This window comes from Nesoenas mayeri, assembly GCF_963082525.1.
Source record: "Nesoenas mayeri genome assembly, chromosome: 6".
In the NCBI taxonomy this organism is placed as follows: Eukaryota; Metazoa; Chordata; class Aves; order Columbiformes; family Columbidae; genus Nesoenas; species Nesoenas mayeri.
This window is the reverse complement of record NC_137545.1, coordinates 22,668,602-22,687,844: the sequence shown is the minus strand read 5'-3', so window position 1 is coordinate 22,687,844 and position 19,243 is coordinate 22,668,602. Positions and strand designations below refer to the sequence as shown.

Genomic DNA, 19,243 nt, shown 5'->3' with positions numbered 1-19,243 from the left:
AATGCAGGTACCTGAAATCAACATTAAATCATTTTTTTCTCACCTCCTTTCTTGCATTGTCCCTTATTCACCGTTTCCCATTGCCATGAACAGTGCAGCTTCTAGCCATGCAAATTGTGGCAAGCAGGAGCCGGTGGGAGCATCACTCCTGGCTGTGAGCTTTGGAGAATGTCTCCATACTACTTTTTAATGCACCGAACCAAAATAGAACTGGTATTTTAGAAAGTTTCTATGTGTTGTTTGGGGAGGTTTTTTGTTCTCATTGCTTCTCAATGTTAATGCTCTGTCTTTAACAGCACAAGATTGGAACAATTCGAACTGCCCTTGGCTGCTACATGAGTTTTGTGGTTTGTTGTACATGATGCCTTTCTTTTTGCCTACTTTCCATTTTGTGATGTGGTAGCAGAAAAACAGGTTTACCATTTTTAATTTCTCTGTTAACAGGTTCTGTGACTGGCTGCCACATAATCTTTACTTCGTGCGATCATGTCTACCTGCACAGGCAGTCAAGCAATCAACAGCGAAGATGCTTCTTTCTTCAGAGACAAAGAAATACTGCTTATAGTATAGTCTGGCCAGCCATGGTTTCTCCAGCTCACCCAGTTCCTAAGGTATTGCAATTTCTATTATCTAATCTGTTCTTCAGTCAATATAAAGTTCGACTGTAGGCATGATCAAGTGTATTTGCTGTCCAGCAGCTGGAGGTTTCGATCACCATCCTGTGGCTTGGTCTGGTATTTGAAATAGAAGCATTGGCGAGAGGCATTTTCAGCTGCCTGCCATGCCTACACAGTGGCATATCTCATTATTAGGGAGTTTAAACCCAGGGCTCATTCAGTTACGATAGTATAAATGTGGAATATTATAATCGTCTGTCAGCACTTAGCACTTCTGGGCCCAGACTCTCATTTTGGACAATTACAGTCGGTCCTACCAAAAGTCAGTAGGAATCATTCATGATGGTCTGAGTCCTTTTATGTATAAATCTCTAGCAAGCTAATTATAAAACTATTTACATTCTACTGAAAGTTTTGCTAATTGGTTTTGTCAGATTTAGGAAGAGAACACAGAATACCTGCTGGTAGCTGCCATGCAACCCCACTGCACATTCTAAACTCAAAAGGACCTTTTTAATGCAATTTTAGCCTGTGTTTCATTCCTAGGTTCCGTCCCTTCCCTTTCCTAGGTCCCTTCCCTTTCCTAGGTCCCTTCCCTTTCCCAGGTCCCTTCCCTTCCCTTCCCTTCCCTTCCCTTCCCTCTTTCCCTTCCCTTCCATTTTTTTTTGTTTATTTACAGCATACAGATTAACTGCTTAGTATGTTTCCTTTACCCAAAAGAAAACCAAGGTACCCTTTCTAAACAGTGCTTTTCAGGATGTGTATTAGTGCTTCTTTAAATTTTATTTTTCATTTGATTATAAATTTCTTATGCAAAATACAGGATATTTCCATGGGCCAGAAACAGTAAAAAGTTGTTAGATAGGAAAGCACATAAGGGTGCGGTATGTAAGGCTTCTATACCTAAAAGGCTGTGAAAACTCTGTGTGCAGGAAGAACAAAGGGTTACATGCTTTATGTATTTTCGAAGGTTTAAAAATTATAGAACTTAAAAAGTTTTGGGTTTTTTTTTTTTTTCTGTATTTAGCTGCTTCTTTTAGGATGAAGATGGAGAAATATGTTGTCACACTGAAAAGTTGTCTTCACAGATCTCTGGGTTCTCAGACTGTGTAAAAATCTTGAGGGCAAAGTGATTACTTTATAGAGAGTATGCCCAAAATCACATTGGAATAACGTGTCTTTTTTTTCCAAGATGTTGGTGTGAAGCTGCATGCACAGACTTGCATGTCTGCTGCTTTGGGCTTCTCCCTTAACAGACTGACAGGTCAGCACAGTCAGGTCTCAGCAGTTACTTGATCAGGGGAAAGCCAGAGTTGCTAATACAGCAAATATATTTTTTTTTCTTCTAAATTAAGTCCCAAACTGTGCAATAGGATGTTGCTAGGGTCGATATGCCATTAATTTGAATGAAATGTAAATGTGAAATTCTGTTGACCTGAATCCACTGAAGATAGTTTCACTTTTCATCAGAGTAGAAATGAAATACCTGTAGGAATAAAAAATCTTCCTATTTAAAGTCCCACTAGAGCTAATTGGTTGCACTGCTCTTCTTCGCTCGTACAGTCTGATGTTGTATGGTCTTGCTGTATACAGCCCAAGTACCCATTTTGATTTTGCGCACCAGCCTGATTCTGTATGTTGTGAAGTCAGTGCAAAACTTGCCCCATGGCCTGGCTGTGGTGGACGAAGGGACCCTGCCCCAGCCAGTGAAGCAGCCCCTGGCTCTCCAAGAGAAAGTCCATTTCCATCTCTGTGCAAGATGTTACAGTTATTATTAGTTTGTTGTGTTCATGCACTTGTCAAGAAATTATTGTGGATTTTAAAAAATCAAGAGTGAAATTTTACTTCTACATGATTGCTGAGAACTTTCTGGGCAGAAAAAAAAGAAAATTTATTATACTTTCCTTGACACAACGAATCTGGACACCCTCGCATAGTATTGTAGACGGGCAGCATATGAACTAGATTAATAGGTAAAATCTCTAAATTAAAGTAAGTTAAATCCTAAGGTTCTCAGTCAAAAAACAATCTTGTGGAAGTTAACAGGAGTTTCATCTGGGTGAGAAACTGAGGATTTGATCAGTTTACTATTTGAACCTAATTCTGTACATTTGTCCCATCATTTCTAGTGTTTAGTTGCCTTTTTAAAAAAATGTGCCTATTTGCAAAATAAAATGAAAGAGTTTTTAAATCCCTTTCTCAGTGTTTTAAAACTTGCGGCTGTCTGTGCTGGAAGTCGGGTGCAGTATCTGGGGTTTCAGCCCGGGAAGGTTAACAGACTGTACAAGTCAGTAGTAACAGGCAATGTTAAGTTCAAAAGGGCAGTGGAAGAAATACTGAGGCAGCCTTGAGGGTTTGCCCTGATGGCTTAGGAAGGTCGATACTACGACAGAAAGGGCAAGCTGCCATGAAGCAGGAGGCAGTATCTGAGAAAATGATCCCATTGTCATGCTCAGTTTTCTGATCTTCATTTTCAATCCTTTTTCTCTAAGCACATAAAGAAGCCAGACTATGTGACGACAGGCATTCTACCAGACTGGGGGGATGACATAGAAATTAAGAATGAAGATCAGATTCAAGGGCTTCGTCAAGCTTGTCAATTGGCCCGTCATGTCCTGCTTCTGGCTGGAAAGGACTTAAAGGTAACAATTACAGAAGTCCCATAGCAACTTGGATATCTTTTATGCCTTCACTTATTCACTTATTTGAGTTTTTTCTACTACTTTTTTTTTTTTTTACTTTCCCTTTCAATGTGTATCCAGCTTTAAGTTAGATCCTGAATAAAGAAGATTTTATTAACTTTTGATCTAGTCCATGTTATGCCTGTTTAGTTATTTCTATATTTTGGACCTATGTAGTACTTAGAGTGAGTTACTGGCTCAGGTGTAATATCTCTGTCTGCAATTTCCCTCTGGTCAGATTGTGCCAAATCACATGAGTTGCTTATAAGGCCCATGCTACATTTTTCCCTTTCGTTTCATGGCCTGTCCTCATCCTGCTTTCCAGCTCCACGTGTGTGCATGTCCAGAGGACTGGTTTCCCTCCTCCATTCCCATCCATCCTTCAGCCCTTTGCTGTCCTGCAGGGTCTGGCACAACACAAGTCGTAGAACTGCTGTTGGCAAAAACAGCTGCCAAATTCCACAAAATTTTCCAAAATGCATCAATAATAAAGCCTCATGGTTTCCAGTAATGTTTCTACAGTATGTTTTTGGGACACCTTCCAAGTTAAAATGTACTGCTACAAGGTTTTGCAGATGAAGGAGTGCTTTTTTAGCCTTACCTTGGTATTTCATGTAATAGCATACTGGATAGGGTAAAATGGGTTGAGTGGCTATGAGATGCAGAAATAGATGTGGACTATAGGTCAATGCTATTGACTGAAAAGGGGAAAAAAATTATCAGTTTACCATGCATTTTTCTTTCAGCTATCATCACATTTTCCCAGAAGTCTAATTGTGGAGCTGGGGTGGTCAATAACAAAACTGCCTGAAGCTTTAATATTACATATGCTCATGCATGTTTAACTTCTTTATATGCAAATATTTCCCAGTACAGTAAAACTTACTCATGTGAAGTTAAGGGCATATACATGTTTCTGAAGGATCAGGATGCAATGTGAGTTCTGAACAAGAGCAATTTTTCACTAATACTCTTTGGTTATGGTCATATATAAAATCCATACATATGCAGCACAGTGTAGCTTATGATGCAGATCATAGTATGTGCCAAATCGTACATAATAGCAAGATGCTACGTACATGTAACTAATATTTTGAAGCAAGGTGTGTAAGATAAGCATTACATGACCGGGAGCTGTGGACTGGGCGGGAGGTGGCGCTTGGAGTTGCAGTGCCAAGACTGCTGCCTGGGTCAGCCAAGGGGTGAACTCCATTTTACACCAGTAAGTGTTTGGCCAAGACCCCCCTGATTGGGAGGAGGCTCCAAAACCCTCCCTCATCGACAAGGGAGAGTCTTCTACTTTCCAGCCTGATGCTGCACGTGGCCAGTTTATACTCATTTGTTCTTGTGCCAACACCGCTATAATTTAAACAGCTTCCTGCCTTTCCTTCAGTCTGTCCCCTTGATGCAGTAATAGAGCTATTACAGCTTTCACTGTGCCAGACTAAACAAACTGAGCTCCTTTAGGCTGTTCTCAGAAGGTAAACTCTGCATTTGTACTTTATATGAAGAGCCCCATCCCTCCACCTGTTCCCGTTGTCTTGCTGAACCCCTCTTGCATCACAGCCCTCCAAACCAGCTCTCACTTGTGCTTCAGCTAATGGCCGCAACATGCCCCAGTATAACAAAGATGCATTATGATGCATGGATGCAGAGGGACAAAGTTTGGGCTGAGTGTAGTTTTGATATTACCATTTAGTGCCCATGGGACTTAAAGATACAATATGGTGTTATATATGATAGCATTTACTGGGCTTGAGGAAAAGATTTGGAAATAAAGCAGCAAATTCTATTACATGGAAGTATTTTGTTAAATACCATCACATTGCCCTGTCCAAAATAAAAGATGAGGTGCATGGCAGAGGCCTCCCCAATATTGCCCAGCTAGCAAAATCTCCTTTAAAAGTAACGCAGATACTGTTAAAAGCAGAACTTTTCACAGCGTGTGAGCCTCCCATGCAGAGAGCACAGATCTGTCTGCTGAGTGTCCAAAAGCCACGTTGAATTCCTTGAGCCGAGCAGCAGCAGACAGCACCCAGTCTGGTGCATAGCGGTTCAGGTTGTCTGTAGGCTGGAGATGATAGATGGGCAAGTGAAGGCAGGAGCAGCAAACTTGTATTTATCCAGAACCGATGGCTGCAGTATCCCAATAGACAGCACGCGGGGGTGCAGCTGCCGTCCCAGCACAGAGGCTGCAGCAGCTACTGCGAGGCAGGAGGGTTGCACAGTAACCCCAAATCCTGGCCTTGAGTGGGTTCATTCATTCCTCATCTGCCCAGCCATGTTTTTGTGCTGAACAACTTGCAAGCTGAGCAAATAGACCTGGTTTTATCCTCAGCACAGTACACGAGTGCACTTTGTGGTATTCACCATGCGTGATCACGGAATATTTCAATATATGGATAAGTAATGCCTCCTGTGCCACAGCCTACCTATATTCCACTTGTTCCTAAAAAGTCCTCCAAAATCACAGCCACTGTAGTGTATGTGTACAAAGTATGATTTTCAAAGACTCAAAACTCATTCAAATCAAAATCAATTTGCAGAGGAACCCTCCAAGGCACTTCTTCTCAATGAGGGAGGTTTCTCTACCAAATTTCAAATTTCAGCTCTAACCATTCCAGACAGAGGGCTGATCCGAAAGAAAAGTGACAAGAATGTTATTTTAAATGTGTACGTTTTCCACTCCACAGATACTCAGAAATGGCTGAATGATTTATGAGAGGGTTTTTTTTAATATGTAAAATCATGAGAAAAAAAATGAATATAGAAACTGTCAAGCATAAAAATGAATATTTCTAAAAATTATGGATAAGTGCTTGTAGATTCACTGTGATCATCCAGGCTATGGTAACTTTAAGTAAAATATCCTCAAGATACAAAGCCAAATATTTAAATCTTTTCTAAAATTAAAGAATACTTTGAAAAACAATTTCATAAAATACACAAGTACATTAGGATAAATGTACTGGGCAGTTACATGAATTAAGATCCTTTCTTTTACAAATAAAAAGGGAAAGTGATGTGTTTTAAAGGACTGAAGGCATTGAAATCAGACATTCCTATAGCAGCTACTGAAACAAAATGCCATGGAAAATCGGTGTCTTTGAGAAAGCAAATGTGGAAAGAAGAACTGAAAAGAAGCAGACAGTATTTTAGGTTTTCTAGGAACCTTTGAGTGCTCATTTCTACTGCATGCTTTATTTAAAACCTTTTTCTCTTTAAAAAGAAAGGTCCAATATATCAATAAAGTGTATCATACAGTTTAGTGCTTTGTATCAAAGCAGCATATTTGAAACATCCAATATTTCGTTGAAATGCTTGGCTGCAATCACATTCAGTAAATATGAGGAACTCTGCTTTTTTAACAGGATGTTATGTTTGATATTTTAGGTTGGCATGACAACTGAAGAAATAGATTCCATTGTTCATCATGAAATAATCAGACAGAATGCCTATCCTTCACCTCTGGGCTACGGAGGTTTTCCAAAATCTGTTTGTACTTCTGTAAACAACGTGGTATGTCATGGTATTCCTGACAGGTATTTCCTCAATAATATACATTTTGCCATCAAGAATGGAAATGTTAAACTGAAATTAATTGCGTTAAATATTGAATATAGTTCAACTTAACTGAATGTCATATGGAAACCTATTGCAGATGCTTACTGTGTTACCACATGGTGCTGATAGGTATTATATGAAGTAGGAAAAAAATGTTATTCTGTTTGCCCAAATACTTTTTAAAAATAGCATAATGCCTTTAGAGTTGAGTGTGTGGGGAAAAAAATCAGTACAGTCTGATATTTTTTTCCTCTAGCAAAATAAATATAGGATAAGGAATAAATAGTTTTGAATTTATGTGGTGTTTTGTTTTTTTGTTACATATTTATTTATTTATTTATTTATTTGCAATACATTCAGCTACTCACAAAGAAAATATGAACCCTAGTGAGAGAAAAAGAATAAATACAATGGTAGGTTTTTCAGGTGTTGATATGTTTTTCTGGTAGTTGTTTCTCATTATTTTATATTCAGCTATACTTGTTCTCTAAGTAGTTAGAGCTGAACATTAAAAATAGTTATTCTGTTTGCCTCTGCCTTGCTCCATCACAAAATATCTGCCCTCTGATTTTTTATGTATGTGTCATTAGGTGTTTATTCTTATTTTCCCTTTGTTGGGAACTGTCTGTCACCATTATTCCCCTTTTTTCTTTTTCTGTTTATGTTTCAGTCGACCTCTTCAGGATGGAGATATTATCAACATTGATGTCACGGTGAGTAATTCATATAAAAAAATAGTCTTTGATCAACTTTAGAATCACTAGTAGCAACAGGAAGAATAGTGGATTGGAGATGGGGGATGCACAGATGGATGTGCTGTTTACTTCTGAGCCAAGGCACAAGCAGCTGGTTTCCTTTTTTGTTTTTAACTGTGTGTTTATTCCAGCTAGACCCAGGCCTGACTTGAATTTAGGACTGGAATCAGATGCACTGAGATCAATGTTGGCCTAAGTGAAATGTCAACCCAATCCTGCTATGTGTCATGTTTTTGAGAAGGTGTAATTGTTATTGATCCACTGTGTAGTTAATGCAGAGCACCACAGTACTGGGCAGCAGCTGAAGATAGATATGTATGAGATGAGCTAACATGAAGAAAGCCAGCATTTTTCCTTCACTCTGCCAAGATTGATCTTCCTCTTCCTGCTGATTTTGAGTGGGGCCTGTCATTATCTTACTCTGTCATTAGAGGCTACATTGGCCTGTGTGTGTCAGTCTATTTGGACAGCAACTCTTTTGCTAGCAGTGTTCCCTACATTTATTAAAATCCCTGAAGGTAGTGTTGTGTTCCATTTCTGGTAAAAAGCCCTGAACCTTTTGCGCAGAAACAGAAAGAGTGTGATATAACCATGACTTAATATTTCCAGGGAATGGTCAATTATAGCTATTTAAATAAACACTGGCTGGATTTTCTTAGGAGCAAGAAAGTACAGAAACTGGAAACCTAATTTGTGTTTCATTTATGGGGAAAAAAAAATCTCTCGCAGAAGCTTTTTTTCTTTTTACTGTGTATGTTTTGATATTTCGAAAGTGCAGCTTATTTCTAATATGAACACAGATGTCTTTTTAAGTCCACCATTATTTTGCAATACTAAGTCACACACAAGGGAGTAACATCTTATAAGAAACGACTTTTTCAATTGTTAAAGAAACTCCTGGTAACTTGATAGTGTTTTTCATGGGCCCAAATTGCATACTGGCAGAAGCAAAGAAATGTCCAGCAGACCCACCTCTGAGCACGAGGCTCAAGCTTTCTAAAATATTTTTTCTATGAAAATCAGGATGTGTGACCTTTTTCCAATGGTATACTTATGTGTGATCCACAACTGGGTTTGCTGGGTTTTTTCAATCTTACTACATTCTTCCCTATCTCCATACTTTCCAATTATAGAATTCTGAATATCAGGTTTACACAGTGCAATGTATTCTTTTTAAAGTATATTTTTGGCCTCAATTTTTACTTTGGTAAACCGGTGTATCTTTGCTCATTATATTAGACTAAATCTGTTTGCAATAGCAAAGGTTTTAACGTCTGGTTTCTTTGTATTTTTCATTTGATTTTTTTTTTGTTTTATCTGTCAGGATAATAGTGACTCCTTAGATTAAAAAAAAAGGTGTAGGTTCCTGTCACAGGTACTTTCCATGAGAAACCAAACCAAACATTTTTATATTAATAGAGTGTACATGTTTTGTCTGCTCTACTTCACAAATAATGTCTGACTAAAAATTAGTGATCTTTTTTAATATTTATTTTTATTTGTTTTCTGTTTACCCTCATAAAATAAAATAAATCTTGAAGTTTCTGTGAATGTGAAGATTCCTGCAAGGATGGGAATTGCTGATTATCGTTGTAAAGATTTTTCTTATCATTTAAAACTGAACGTTGCTCTGTTTGACTATCACTCGATTCCAAAATATCTGAGGAAAAATATTACGTTACAATGTTGCTAATTATATTTTAGCTTATCTTTAATGAGCAAAACTGGAATGTTTCACAGGTGGACAAAATAAAACTCAAAGTAAACATTCCCCAACAAATTGTTTATAATTGCATTCAGGTTCTATAAAATTATTAAATAATATTCTGGTTATTAACTCTAAATGCTTCATACTATGTACAAATTATTTGAAGAAAAAATCCATTTTTGCACAATTAAGATGGTAGAATTTCATAGATGAAATACAGATTTTATTGGCCTGAATCATAGAGCCTTTAAAATGTATTTTAGCATAGAAACAAAAGCATTATCCGTCACTGAATCCTTAGCATAATGCAATTCTCGGCCTACCATTACCAGGTTAACATTTTTTACAACTTGGTTCTTTCCTTGACTTTTGAGGAATTAGTGTGTTACAGTTGCTGTGGTTGTAGCTTATTAACATCAAAAATATGTAATTGCACTTGATGGGCTGCAATAAATATTATTATTCTTTTTAAGCTCTTCTGTGTTTTAAATCCATATTTGCTTTTCCAGGACGATGATGTTTAATGCTGGGGGGTTGCGCATTGTGCTTCCTAGAGCAGAAAATGAACTAGTTCCGTTTAAATATGAACTAGCTAGGTTAAAACCCGTCCAACAGACATTGAATTATAATTTAAAACAAACAAAACAAAATGTTTGGCAGTCTGGACGGGCAGAGCAAGGTGCAGAGCCCGGGACCACAGCTGGTCTCTGCCCGAGTGGGGGCAAATACAGCAGGGCCCTTGCTGGCACTCAGCTTTCTTTTAAACAGCCCTCTCTCCGAACTGCCTGCATTTTCCTCATATCTCGGCCTGAACACAAACCTGGCCTTGCGTTAAGCTGTCTGTAGACAGGTTGTTGGGTTTTTTTTCAGTCTGGAATCAACCAAAAAAAAATGAGTCTGTCTTTGAAAATAGCTCACCGGTGGCAAAAGTTCAGTGCTTCAAGCTTGGTGAGTTGTTAGTCCTAGATTCTAGGACTACTTGTTCACTGTTCGGGGGAAAAAAAATGTGTTTTAGAATGCCAAAACTATGCACATTATGATTTGTCGTTCCATAGGGAAATGTGGCTTGGTCTTACAAGTATGTGCCTGCCTGCCACGCTGCAGAGCTGCAAACCCCACTTTAATGGGGTGCTGCAGAGCCAGGGTTTCCTGTGCCCAGCAGAGAATTTCTGGAGAACGGAGGTTTAAAACCTGTGAAATGTCAAAAAAAAAAAAAAAGTAGATAATGAATTCACCAGAGTGCCACGTTTTCAGCACGTGAAACTTCGCAGTGCCAGAACAGTATGTTTATTCTCTTTCAAAATTCGCCTCTGGAAATCAGAAATAAAATTGGATGTTAATGCCACGTTGTAGTTTAAAAGTGAGATGAAAGAAAATGTGCAGCAGCAGGTGGTGGATTTGACCCATGCTTTCCGTGGGGCTCCCTCTGAGTGTTGGCAGCACATGCGCCCCTTACCCCGCTGCGCACAGCATCACCTCACACCCTGCCGGGGATGCTGCCTCGGGGGGACAGGTCTCACACCCCGCTGGCCCTGCGGGGTGCGAGTGGGTCCCTGCCCCGGGGTGGGCAGCCAGCACAGGGAGCACCCAGTGGCCCCCAAAGCCCCTCCAGCCTCTGCACGTCCCCAGCCCGTCCCCTCGCACGCAGCCCAGCTGCCCTCAGGTCCTGCCGCTGAGCAGTGTCACCGTCTGGTGCGCTGCTGGGCAGAGGTGCACAACCTTTGCATTTCCTGAATTTTTAATTGGCAGCCCTTGCGCACCTCGCAGTCTTTCGTGCTATTTTTTTTGTTTTTCCGTCTGCAATGTTTCGCTTTTCCAGTCTCACTCTTGCAAATGCAGCTCACCTGTGGTCTGTGTGTTGCAATATATAACTTGTTCCTAGGAAGAGTGGATTAATTAAGGAGACTGTCTGTTTCTGGATGCAAAACAAGAAAATGTCTTTACATTTCTGCATATGTTTAGGTGTATTACAACGGCTACCATGGTGACACTTCTGAAACCTTTTTGGTGGGCAATGTGGATAAATCTGGTCAAAAGTTAGTGGAGGTTGCCAGGAAATGTAGAGATGAAGCAATTGCAGCTTGCAGACCAGGGGCTCCCTTCTCTGTAATTGGAAACACAATCAGGTAAGCCTTATATTGACAAGTAAAGGGAGGGCTGGCAAGTGGGACAAAGGTTATTGGTGGTTTGGTATAAAGCTGATGACATGTTTTATGATTCAAAACCATCATTTCAGTCTGATATCAGTATGTGAACTGCCAAGCTATAATGTTGTTCCTTGGGTAAGAGAGATTTTTTTTTTAAAGTGAATTACACTAGGGTCAGCAAAGATAGCTGTAGAAAGAGCCAAAGATATTCATAAGGTAGATTTAAATTAACAGATATAATTTGCGGTAGGTTTTTGTTTATTTTTTATTTGTCTGTGAAAGTACACCACATCTGTCTAGTGATGTAAGAAGGTTACAAAGCATTGTTTTCGTTGTATAGTGATAAGGAATGTTACAAAGGAATTAGTCATCATAAATAAGACTCTTTGTTTAAAAAGTACGAAAATATTTAACTCAAGAGCTTCTGATCTTACAAAGAGCAATGCATGCTAATGTCACAGGGAAAAAAGAGCTCACATTCAGAGATTTTTCCCTATTTTGCATGTCTTCAAGGCTTCACATAAATGCAGTCCTGCTTCTTCTGCTGGCGGTTTTGAATAAAAAAAAGGCTTCGTTTTTTGAAGGTACCTATGGATTATTTTAAAATGTTTGCTGAAAAAATAGACATAAATCATATACATTTCATTAAGCAATACTCCTCTGGACTATTAATGGTCCCAACATGCTATTGAATACATTCTGATTACTTAAAAGCTGCAAGGCTTAGTCACCTTGAAAGGATGCTGCTTTTTTTCTCTTTGTAAATCTTCAAATACTTTGAGGAAAAAAGAGAACGGCAAAATATCAGTTAGATGTATTTATAGCTTTAAAAATATTGTAACAGGGTCTGAATCAAACTTTAGTAAAACCTCTTTGGGTTATATCTGAGAAGCTTTTATTGAAGACTTTGTATAAAATTGTGTTTTTGACAGTTTAAAATTATAGGCTAACTAGCCTGGAGAAAAAGGATAGTGTCTTTCTGTTCTTTCATAGGAAATGTTGAATCAGACCCCTACTGGGAAAAGAAATTTAATGCATATCTCACTATCTTACTGTCCATGAATATAATAGAAGTGAATTCAAAATGTAGTTTTATTTTTGCAAATGGGATGAGTCGATAGATGCACCTCGTATTTTTGAACACCTAGGGTTCAACAAATTTACTGGTGGTGCTCTTGCATTTTAACAAAATTTATTCTTGAGTAGAAGGGGGCACAGAACACTGGATTCTTATTCAAGCATTCTATCGAGCTCTGCATTCATGACTGTGTCTAAAGGGCATGTCAGCCTTTGATTCTCTCTGAGAGGTAATTATCCTTTTCCTGTCACGGAACAACAAATGATAGCTAACTACAGAGGCACATTTGCAGTAGTCACATTCATCAACTGCAGAAAAAAAATTCAATTTAATTGTGCAACACAGCTGCACATAGGCTTTTTGAGCATTTCTGTTGTTCTCCCTGTCTTGCTATTCCTCCCTCCAGATCTATTTTTTAAACTTTTTTTCTAGTTATTTTTTTCCCCCTTTTTGTCTCTTCTTCCATTTTTACTCTCTGTACTTTCTTGTTAAAGTAATTTTCCTTTGTGGCTCTCATTCTTTTTTCCCCATTGAAGGCTATGAATGTAGAAAATTATCACAATTACTCATATAATTGAGCCTCTTTGTAGCAAGTGCAACTCCAGTAGCCTTTCTCCATCATGAAAATGGTTTCATTATAGGGTTTTTCATATTCTCTGACACCATCTACACAGAGGAACAGGCGTGCAGATGAGATGTACTAGGAACAGGGTAGATCAGTAAGGTCACAGTAGGAATAATTAGCTCTGCTATGGAAAGAGCATCTAGGCCTTTTACTGCTACATAAATGTACTGTCCGTGGCTTTTAGTCACAAAAAAACTTACTAACAAATGGAGCTCCCGCCTACTACTTTGAAAAAAAGATTTGTATCAACACTACAATTTTCCATCATTAAGACTAATAACACAGAGCCTAGTATACATCAAGGGGAATAAAAAGAAAAATCTCACATTCAAGTGGCGGCTGGGTGCTGACCTTTGTTCCCTTTTTTTGTGTTCAACTTAACTCTTTACAAAAAAGAGCCACACGCCACACCAACATGCAGGTGAACTCCAGCTAGTGCTAGCAAAGCACGGCATTCAATTGGAAAATCTGATAAATCTCCATGCAGGATAATGCATTTCATTACAGATTCACTACATTAATTCTAGCTGTATTAAAAAAAAAAAAGGGGGAGACGAAAAAGAACAGAAATGAATGTGACATTGGATTTTTGCCGAGTTGCGGAGGTCAGTTTACTTGCAAAGTGTAAATATATATTCAGCGCCCCCTTTGAAAAGCAGATTAATCAAAGCTAGTGGCTGTTCAAAACTATATATGAAATAGCAGGTCATTAACTTTATTTCTCGAGATTTTATTGTGTCGACGATTTCAATGTGCTGATTTATTTAGAACTACTTTAACACTGCCTCTGCTGAAAGATCGCCTTGGTTTGCTGAAGCTTGGTGTTTCTGGTTATTCGGCGTTTGATATTTGCATGCAGGCAGGCATGTAGAATACAAACAGACATCAAAATCTTATGTTTCAGGAGACTTAGACATAAATACCTGAGAACAAGCACCTACAAGCTAAAAACATTTAGGCCTGTCAGAATGGAAACATGTCTATGTTTCTTCCATCAGTATTTCTGTAAAGGTGCTTGAGTGATATGCAGAACCTCTCTTAGGCACAAATAGTCAGAATATTTCATATTTTACAATATTTCAAATACAAATATTTCAATTTTACAATAGTTTTGGGAACAATTGTATCACAGAGGTAAGTTCGCATTCAGTGTTCCAACATAGTGTTTGTTGTGGAAGCTCGATAGCCGACACTGAGCATTTCACGGACAACAGTTCCTTCCCTCAACAGCTGCAAGTTGCAAATACAAGATTGCATGGATTTGTGAGTTTCTTAGCTTAGAAAAATCTGAACCTTTGCTAACTCGTTCTTATTGAAGGTAGTGGCAAAACTATCGTTCAGCTCCGGTGAAGGCAGAATTGGGCCCTGTGCTCCATTTTCTGCTGCCATTTCTGACACTTCTCTCTCAGACAGAAACAAATCTAGTTTGACGTCTACTTTTTAGACAGTGAGTTTAGGGATGTAGAAATGTTGTGAGTGTAGAAAGCTAAAAAACGTACATGTGATGTAATTAAATAAACCAACTTCCAGCTCCTAGGGAAAAATAGTAGTGATGAAAGTATTAATAAATGGTTTAAAATGTTTAACTCATAAGTATATGTTTTGATATTAATTTAGAACAATATAAAGCAGATTTTTAAAAAATCTGTTTCTATCAGATTATGCACATTTAAACAATAAGTGGCTCAGGCAAAATAAGTCATTTTAATGTCATCTGTGATAGATTTTCCTTGACAGCTACTGTAAATTACAATTACACTGCTTCTCTCTGCACTTGAAAGTAAGCATTGCAATAAATTATCTTTTATTTCAATCCATCATGTCTGCTTTCAGAAACAGAGAACCTCAAATAAAAGTTCAGCACTATTGTAAGAAAAATACAGTAATTTGTGTTCCAGTTTGAAACTAAAATGTACCTTTCTTTCAAAAAACAATTGTTGGCTTTCAAAAATATTACTAATTATACCTCAGCATTTATTGTCATTATAGGGAATCCCTGAACTTGTGCATTCCCTTAGTCTAGGATTGCTATTGAAGAAAAAAATACTTTCATATTTTCCCAGTAGAATTTTGTAATTTCTCAAATTAGACAATATGCTACTATTCAAAATATTTTTACCACGAGCAAATCTAGTTTAGGCTGATGCTGTTTTCAAGAATTAAAAAGGAAAAAGAAAAAAGACAAATATGCCATTCAATGTGATTTTGCTAACAATGTATCTAAGAAAAACATTATTAGTTCTAATTTAAAAAAAAAAAAAAAAAAAGGTATTCATACAGATCCCCAAGTAACAGAACAATTATCATAGATCTGTTATGGCTTTCAGTGCTTCCTGAGCTTGTTCACTGCCCTGAAGTGTGAGACAGATTTGTTTAGCAACGTCAGCCGTTCACGTCATGCTGCTGTGTGATAAAGGTTCATCCCTGGGGAGAGAAGCTGGCGCTGGGGGAAAGTGTCCCCAGCTGGGAATCAGTTCACGGGGCTGTTGAGCGATCAGTGGTCTGTGCCATCTTCGCTCATCAGCCAAATTCTTCCCATTTACCACCACAAGCCCAGAGAGACAGTTGCTACCAATGCTGAAAATGGGATGTGTTTCTTCAGTAAGGGCTTAAAATACTGGACCAGACATGCTTTGAGGAAAAAGCGACAAAATTTGGTAAAAAGAAAATGCAGGTTGTGGATTTGGTTTTTTTTAAAAAAAAAAAAAAAAAAGAAAAAAAAAAAGAAAAAAAGAGTTCCAGTCTAAGACTGAGTGGGTGTTTTTCCCTCTGGAGCCGGGCTGCCTCTTAGCCCGTAGGCTTTCCTAGAGGCTGCCTGCACAGGGCCAGCCCCTCATGGAAATTCTTTTAACCTGCTTCTCAGCTCCTTAGCAGAAGGAATTTATCCCATTCACCCAAGAACTCCTTTCAGGGGAGTCTCCAGAGTATCAGGGAGAGTTTTGTAGAAAGTTGGTCGTGCCTGTTGCTGCTTTGCTGTGGTTTCCCTGTTGGGCTGCTGGTGGGACAGCAATGCGTGACTCCACGCTCATCCCTCCTGTCACAGAATGGGCTGTTGTCTGGCAACATGGTAAGAGGATGCTCAGGAGGGAACTGACACCCAACTCTCCCGTCTCTGTCCACTCTCAGAAGCATGATGCCACCACAGGAGAGGTTCTGCCTATGGGTTTAGGTGGACAGCCTGGCCCTCAGTGATGGTCCTTTGCCAGCTGGGCTGCTGCTGGTCCATCCTGATGCCAGATGCTTTGCCTGGTTTTGCCATCCACAAAAGAGAAGAAACGCTGCAGGTACTCTTGACTCCACAGCCACTGGGCTGGAACATGTGGCAACAAAACATAAAATCCAGTACTGGGCTCATTAAATGATTATGCTTTTAATCCTGCCCAATTCACCTCTGCCCGAGCATGCAACATGACTCAAAATGTGTGATGATAAATGTTGTCAATGGATATTTTTGACTATGATGATTCTGAAGAATCTTTCTTTTCATTTTTGGTGCTGTTGATGCAGCATGGCTCTGCTGCCCCAGCCTTTGCTCTGGAAGTGATTTGGCTGGGGGCGGCCCTGCGTGCGAGGGGAACCGGCAGACCGGCACATGCCCCCAGTGGTGCAGCTCTCCTTTCCCATGGCAGATGCCAGGCAGCCCAGCACAACTGTGCCAGCTCCTGCCTCCCACCTTCACTGCTTTCCCACTTGCAATCAGGGCTCCTCCAGCTGCCTGATCTTAAGCTGCCTGTCTGCAAGGAGCAGTGCATGGAGCTGGGGCTGCGATCTTGTCAGGTTGCCTTCCAGGGAAAGGTGGAGAGAAAGGCCACTGCTGACAGATCCTGGGCTGGGCAATGAGACAGACAGACCAAAATGTTGAGCTGTTGTTAGCAGAAAATGTCAAACTCCTGCAAAAATGCTCCTCTCCATGGTATCCCAATTTTTAAACCAGATTCCACAGCCTTGGAATCCTGGAGGCTGGAGAGGCCAACCAAGATCAACACTTCAATTCACTCTTCTCAGAGCTGCTTCGAAGTCTTCCATGCCAGCATTGACAGCCACCGTGCAGATGAACATTAGCTTTGCAAGTTTTAGCTGGGGTTAGTAGCTTTCTTTTTTTACGAAAGCTGGGTGTTTTACCACAACTACACAAGGATGTAAGAACTCACTAGGATTTTTTAAATACTCCAAAGTAAAGCTAGTAGTTGTGGAGTACAGTTCCTCATAAGGTGCTTCCAAATAGTAAAACCAGATTGTACATGGCTGAGTTTCATACCTGCAGCTTATTTTCTCCACAGGTTTTCTCTGTGTAACTTCAGGTTTGTTGACCACATTACATTTTATGTAAAGAATACCCAAGCTCTCTACGTGGACATTATTAAGTGGGAAAGCGGGGGGAATGGGCACCTGTCAAAGCAGGTGTCAAAGCCCTGTGAGCTCCAAGATCCTCTGTTTTGATCACAGACAGTAACCACTGAATTACTGATGCCAACAGTTGTTTTCAAGCTGTTTGGCAAGAAAGTGACAGAATTCACCACTGAAATGCAGGAGAAGCACTTCTTTCACCGCCTGAGGATGGGATGCTGTCTTAACACTCCCTCCTCTGTGCCCAGTGCCCAGCACGCAGCTGCTGCCGCTGCCACCGTCCTTGTCACCAGCTGGGTGCTGTGGCAAGAGCTTCCCCTGCCCACGGGAGAGTGCGGAGCCGTTGTGCTCAGAATAGCTGCACAGAGAAAAAGTTTTCTGTCTTGCTACAGAGGATGGATTGGTGGGGCGGGGGGAAAAGCTGTAATAATACAAAACATCTCAAAAAATGACCCTGCTGTTTCAGTGGCCATGAATACCATGAATAGTCAGTGCAATTGTTTATGCTTTTACAAAAAGACTTGCAGAAGAAGGTGAAAGAAAAGCTTATCACATGTTGCATGGATGACTTCTCCCATCTCTCTTCAGAGAATTGCTTCACCCATATGAGAATAATTATCTGCATTGCTCTGGGCTTGGTCACCAGAGATCTTCCGTTTTGTTCTGTGTTTCTGAGTAATGTGGCTTTCCAGCTCCTCACTGTTCCCCATGCTTCTTCCTTGGCTTTCAGCATTGCCATAACCAGTGGGCTGACTCTCTAACCCAGATGTGGGTGACATGATAGAAAGGCAGGTCTTTTCCATTGCTAGTAAGACTTTTCACTGCATAAACCTTCATGATATTTTTCCGCATAAATGATGTATAAGGTAGAAACCTGGACTTTTAATACAACAAAATGAAGCGCAACTTCTAGCCCTGTCAGTAGCCCTCTTTGTCAGTACTTAGGAGTTTGGGAGCAGCTAAACTTGAAGTTTCCATTCTTCTCTAGAGTTAATGAAAGAAATGTCATGAGTCTTGTATCAGGGAGATGTGTGGGTAAAAGCTAATATACAAATCCTGTTAAAACGTGCTCTTAAGGTCTGAATACTACAGCGTTATTAACCATTGACCCAACTCTACTCTCTCATTACTGTTTCGCTGTGGTGGAGCACCATGTCCCTCAATTGCAGTGGCATCGCATTCTGGGACAGTGACCCATGGGCACTGGAGCAGCCCCTACAAGGTCTGTGCAAACGGGTTACTGCCTACAGCAAGCTGACACCGCTTTGCACCTCAATAAGAGCCTTCTCATGGGGTTTAACATGCTTTCATTTCTGTGAGAACTTGCGGCTCTATTTGAGTTTCTTAACTTTCCTGCTTTTCTGCCTGCAGTTAGACTCTGATAAAGTATTTGTTAGGGTGTAAATATAGGCAAACCTGAAGTTTTTAAGTGCCTACCTTGATTCAAAACAAACAAATAAATCTTTTAATGTTGTAGGCGAAATAATTTTTTAGGGATTGGGATAGGGCTTTGCTTTCCCAACACAGGTAGGGATCAGTGCTGGGTTGTGTTCCTTCAGGCAGCTGTCAGAGATGCTTCTCCCTGAGGCAGGCCATGAAGGACAGGACAGGTCTCCTAGGCAGAACTGAAATGCCATAATGCTTACAAATTGGTTTTGCCACTGTGGTGATACATTCATTAGAAATACATTGTTAATTAGCATGAACAGATTTGCTGGAGT

General features: G+C 39.8%; 1 protein-coding gene across 1 annotated transcript in view; it reads left to right on the top strand.

The window, feature by feature from the left end:
- Positions 1-19,243, top strand: part of METAP1D (methionyl aminopeptidase type 1D, mitochondrial) — a 47,804-nt gene that overhangs the window by 25,929 nt on the left and 2,632 nt on the right. The window contains exons 2-6 of the mRNA XM_080346808.1: positions 445-611; positions 3,110-3,259; positions 6,692-6,840; positions 7,533-7,575; positions 11,288-11,451. Coding sequence (XP_080202934.1) covers positions 445-611; positions 3,110-3,259; positions 6,692-6,840; positions 7,533-7,575; positions 11,288-11,451 — 673 coding nt within the window. The remainder of the gene's footprint in view (positions 1-444; positions 612-3,109; positions 3,260-6,691; positions 6,841-7,532; positions 7,576-11,287; positions 11,452-19,243) is intronic.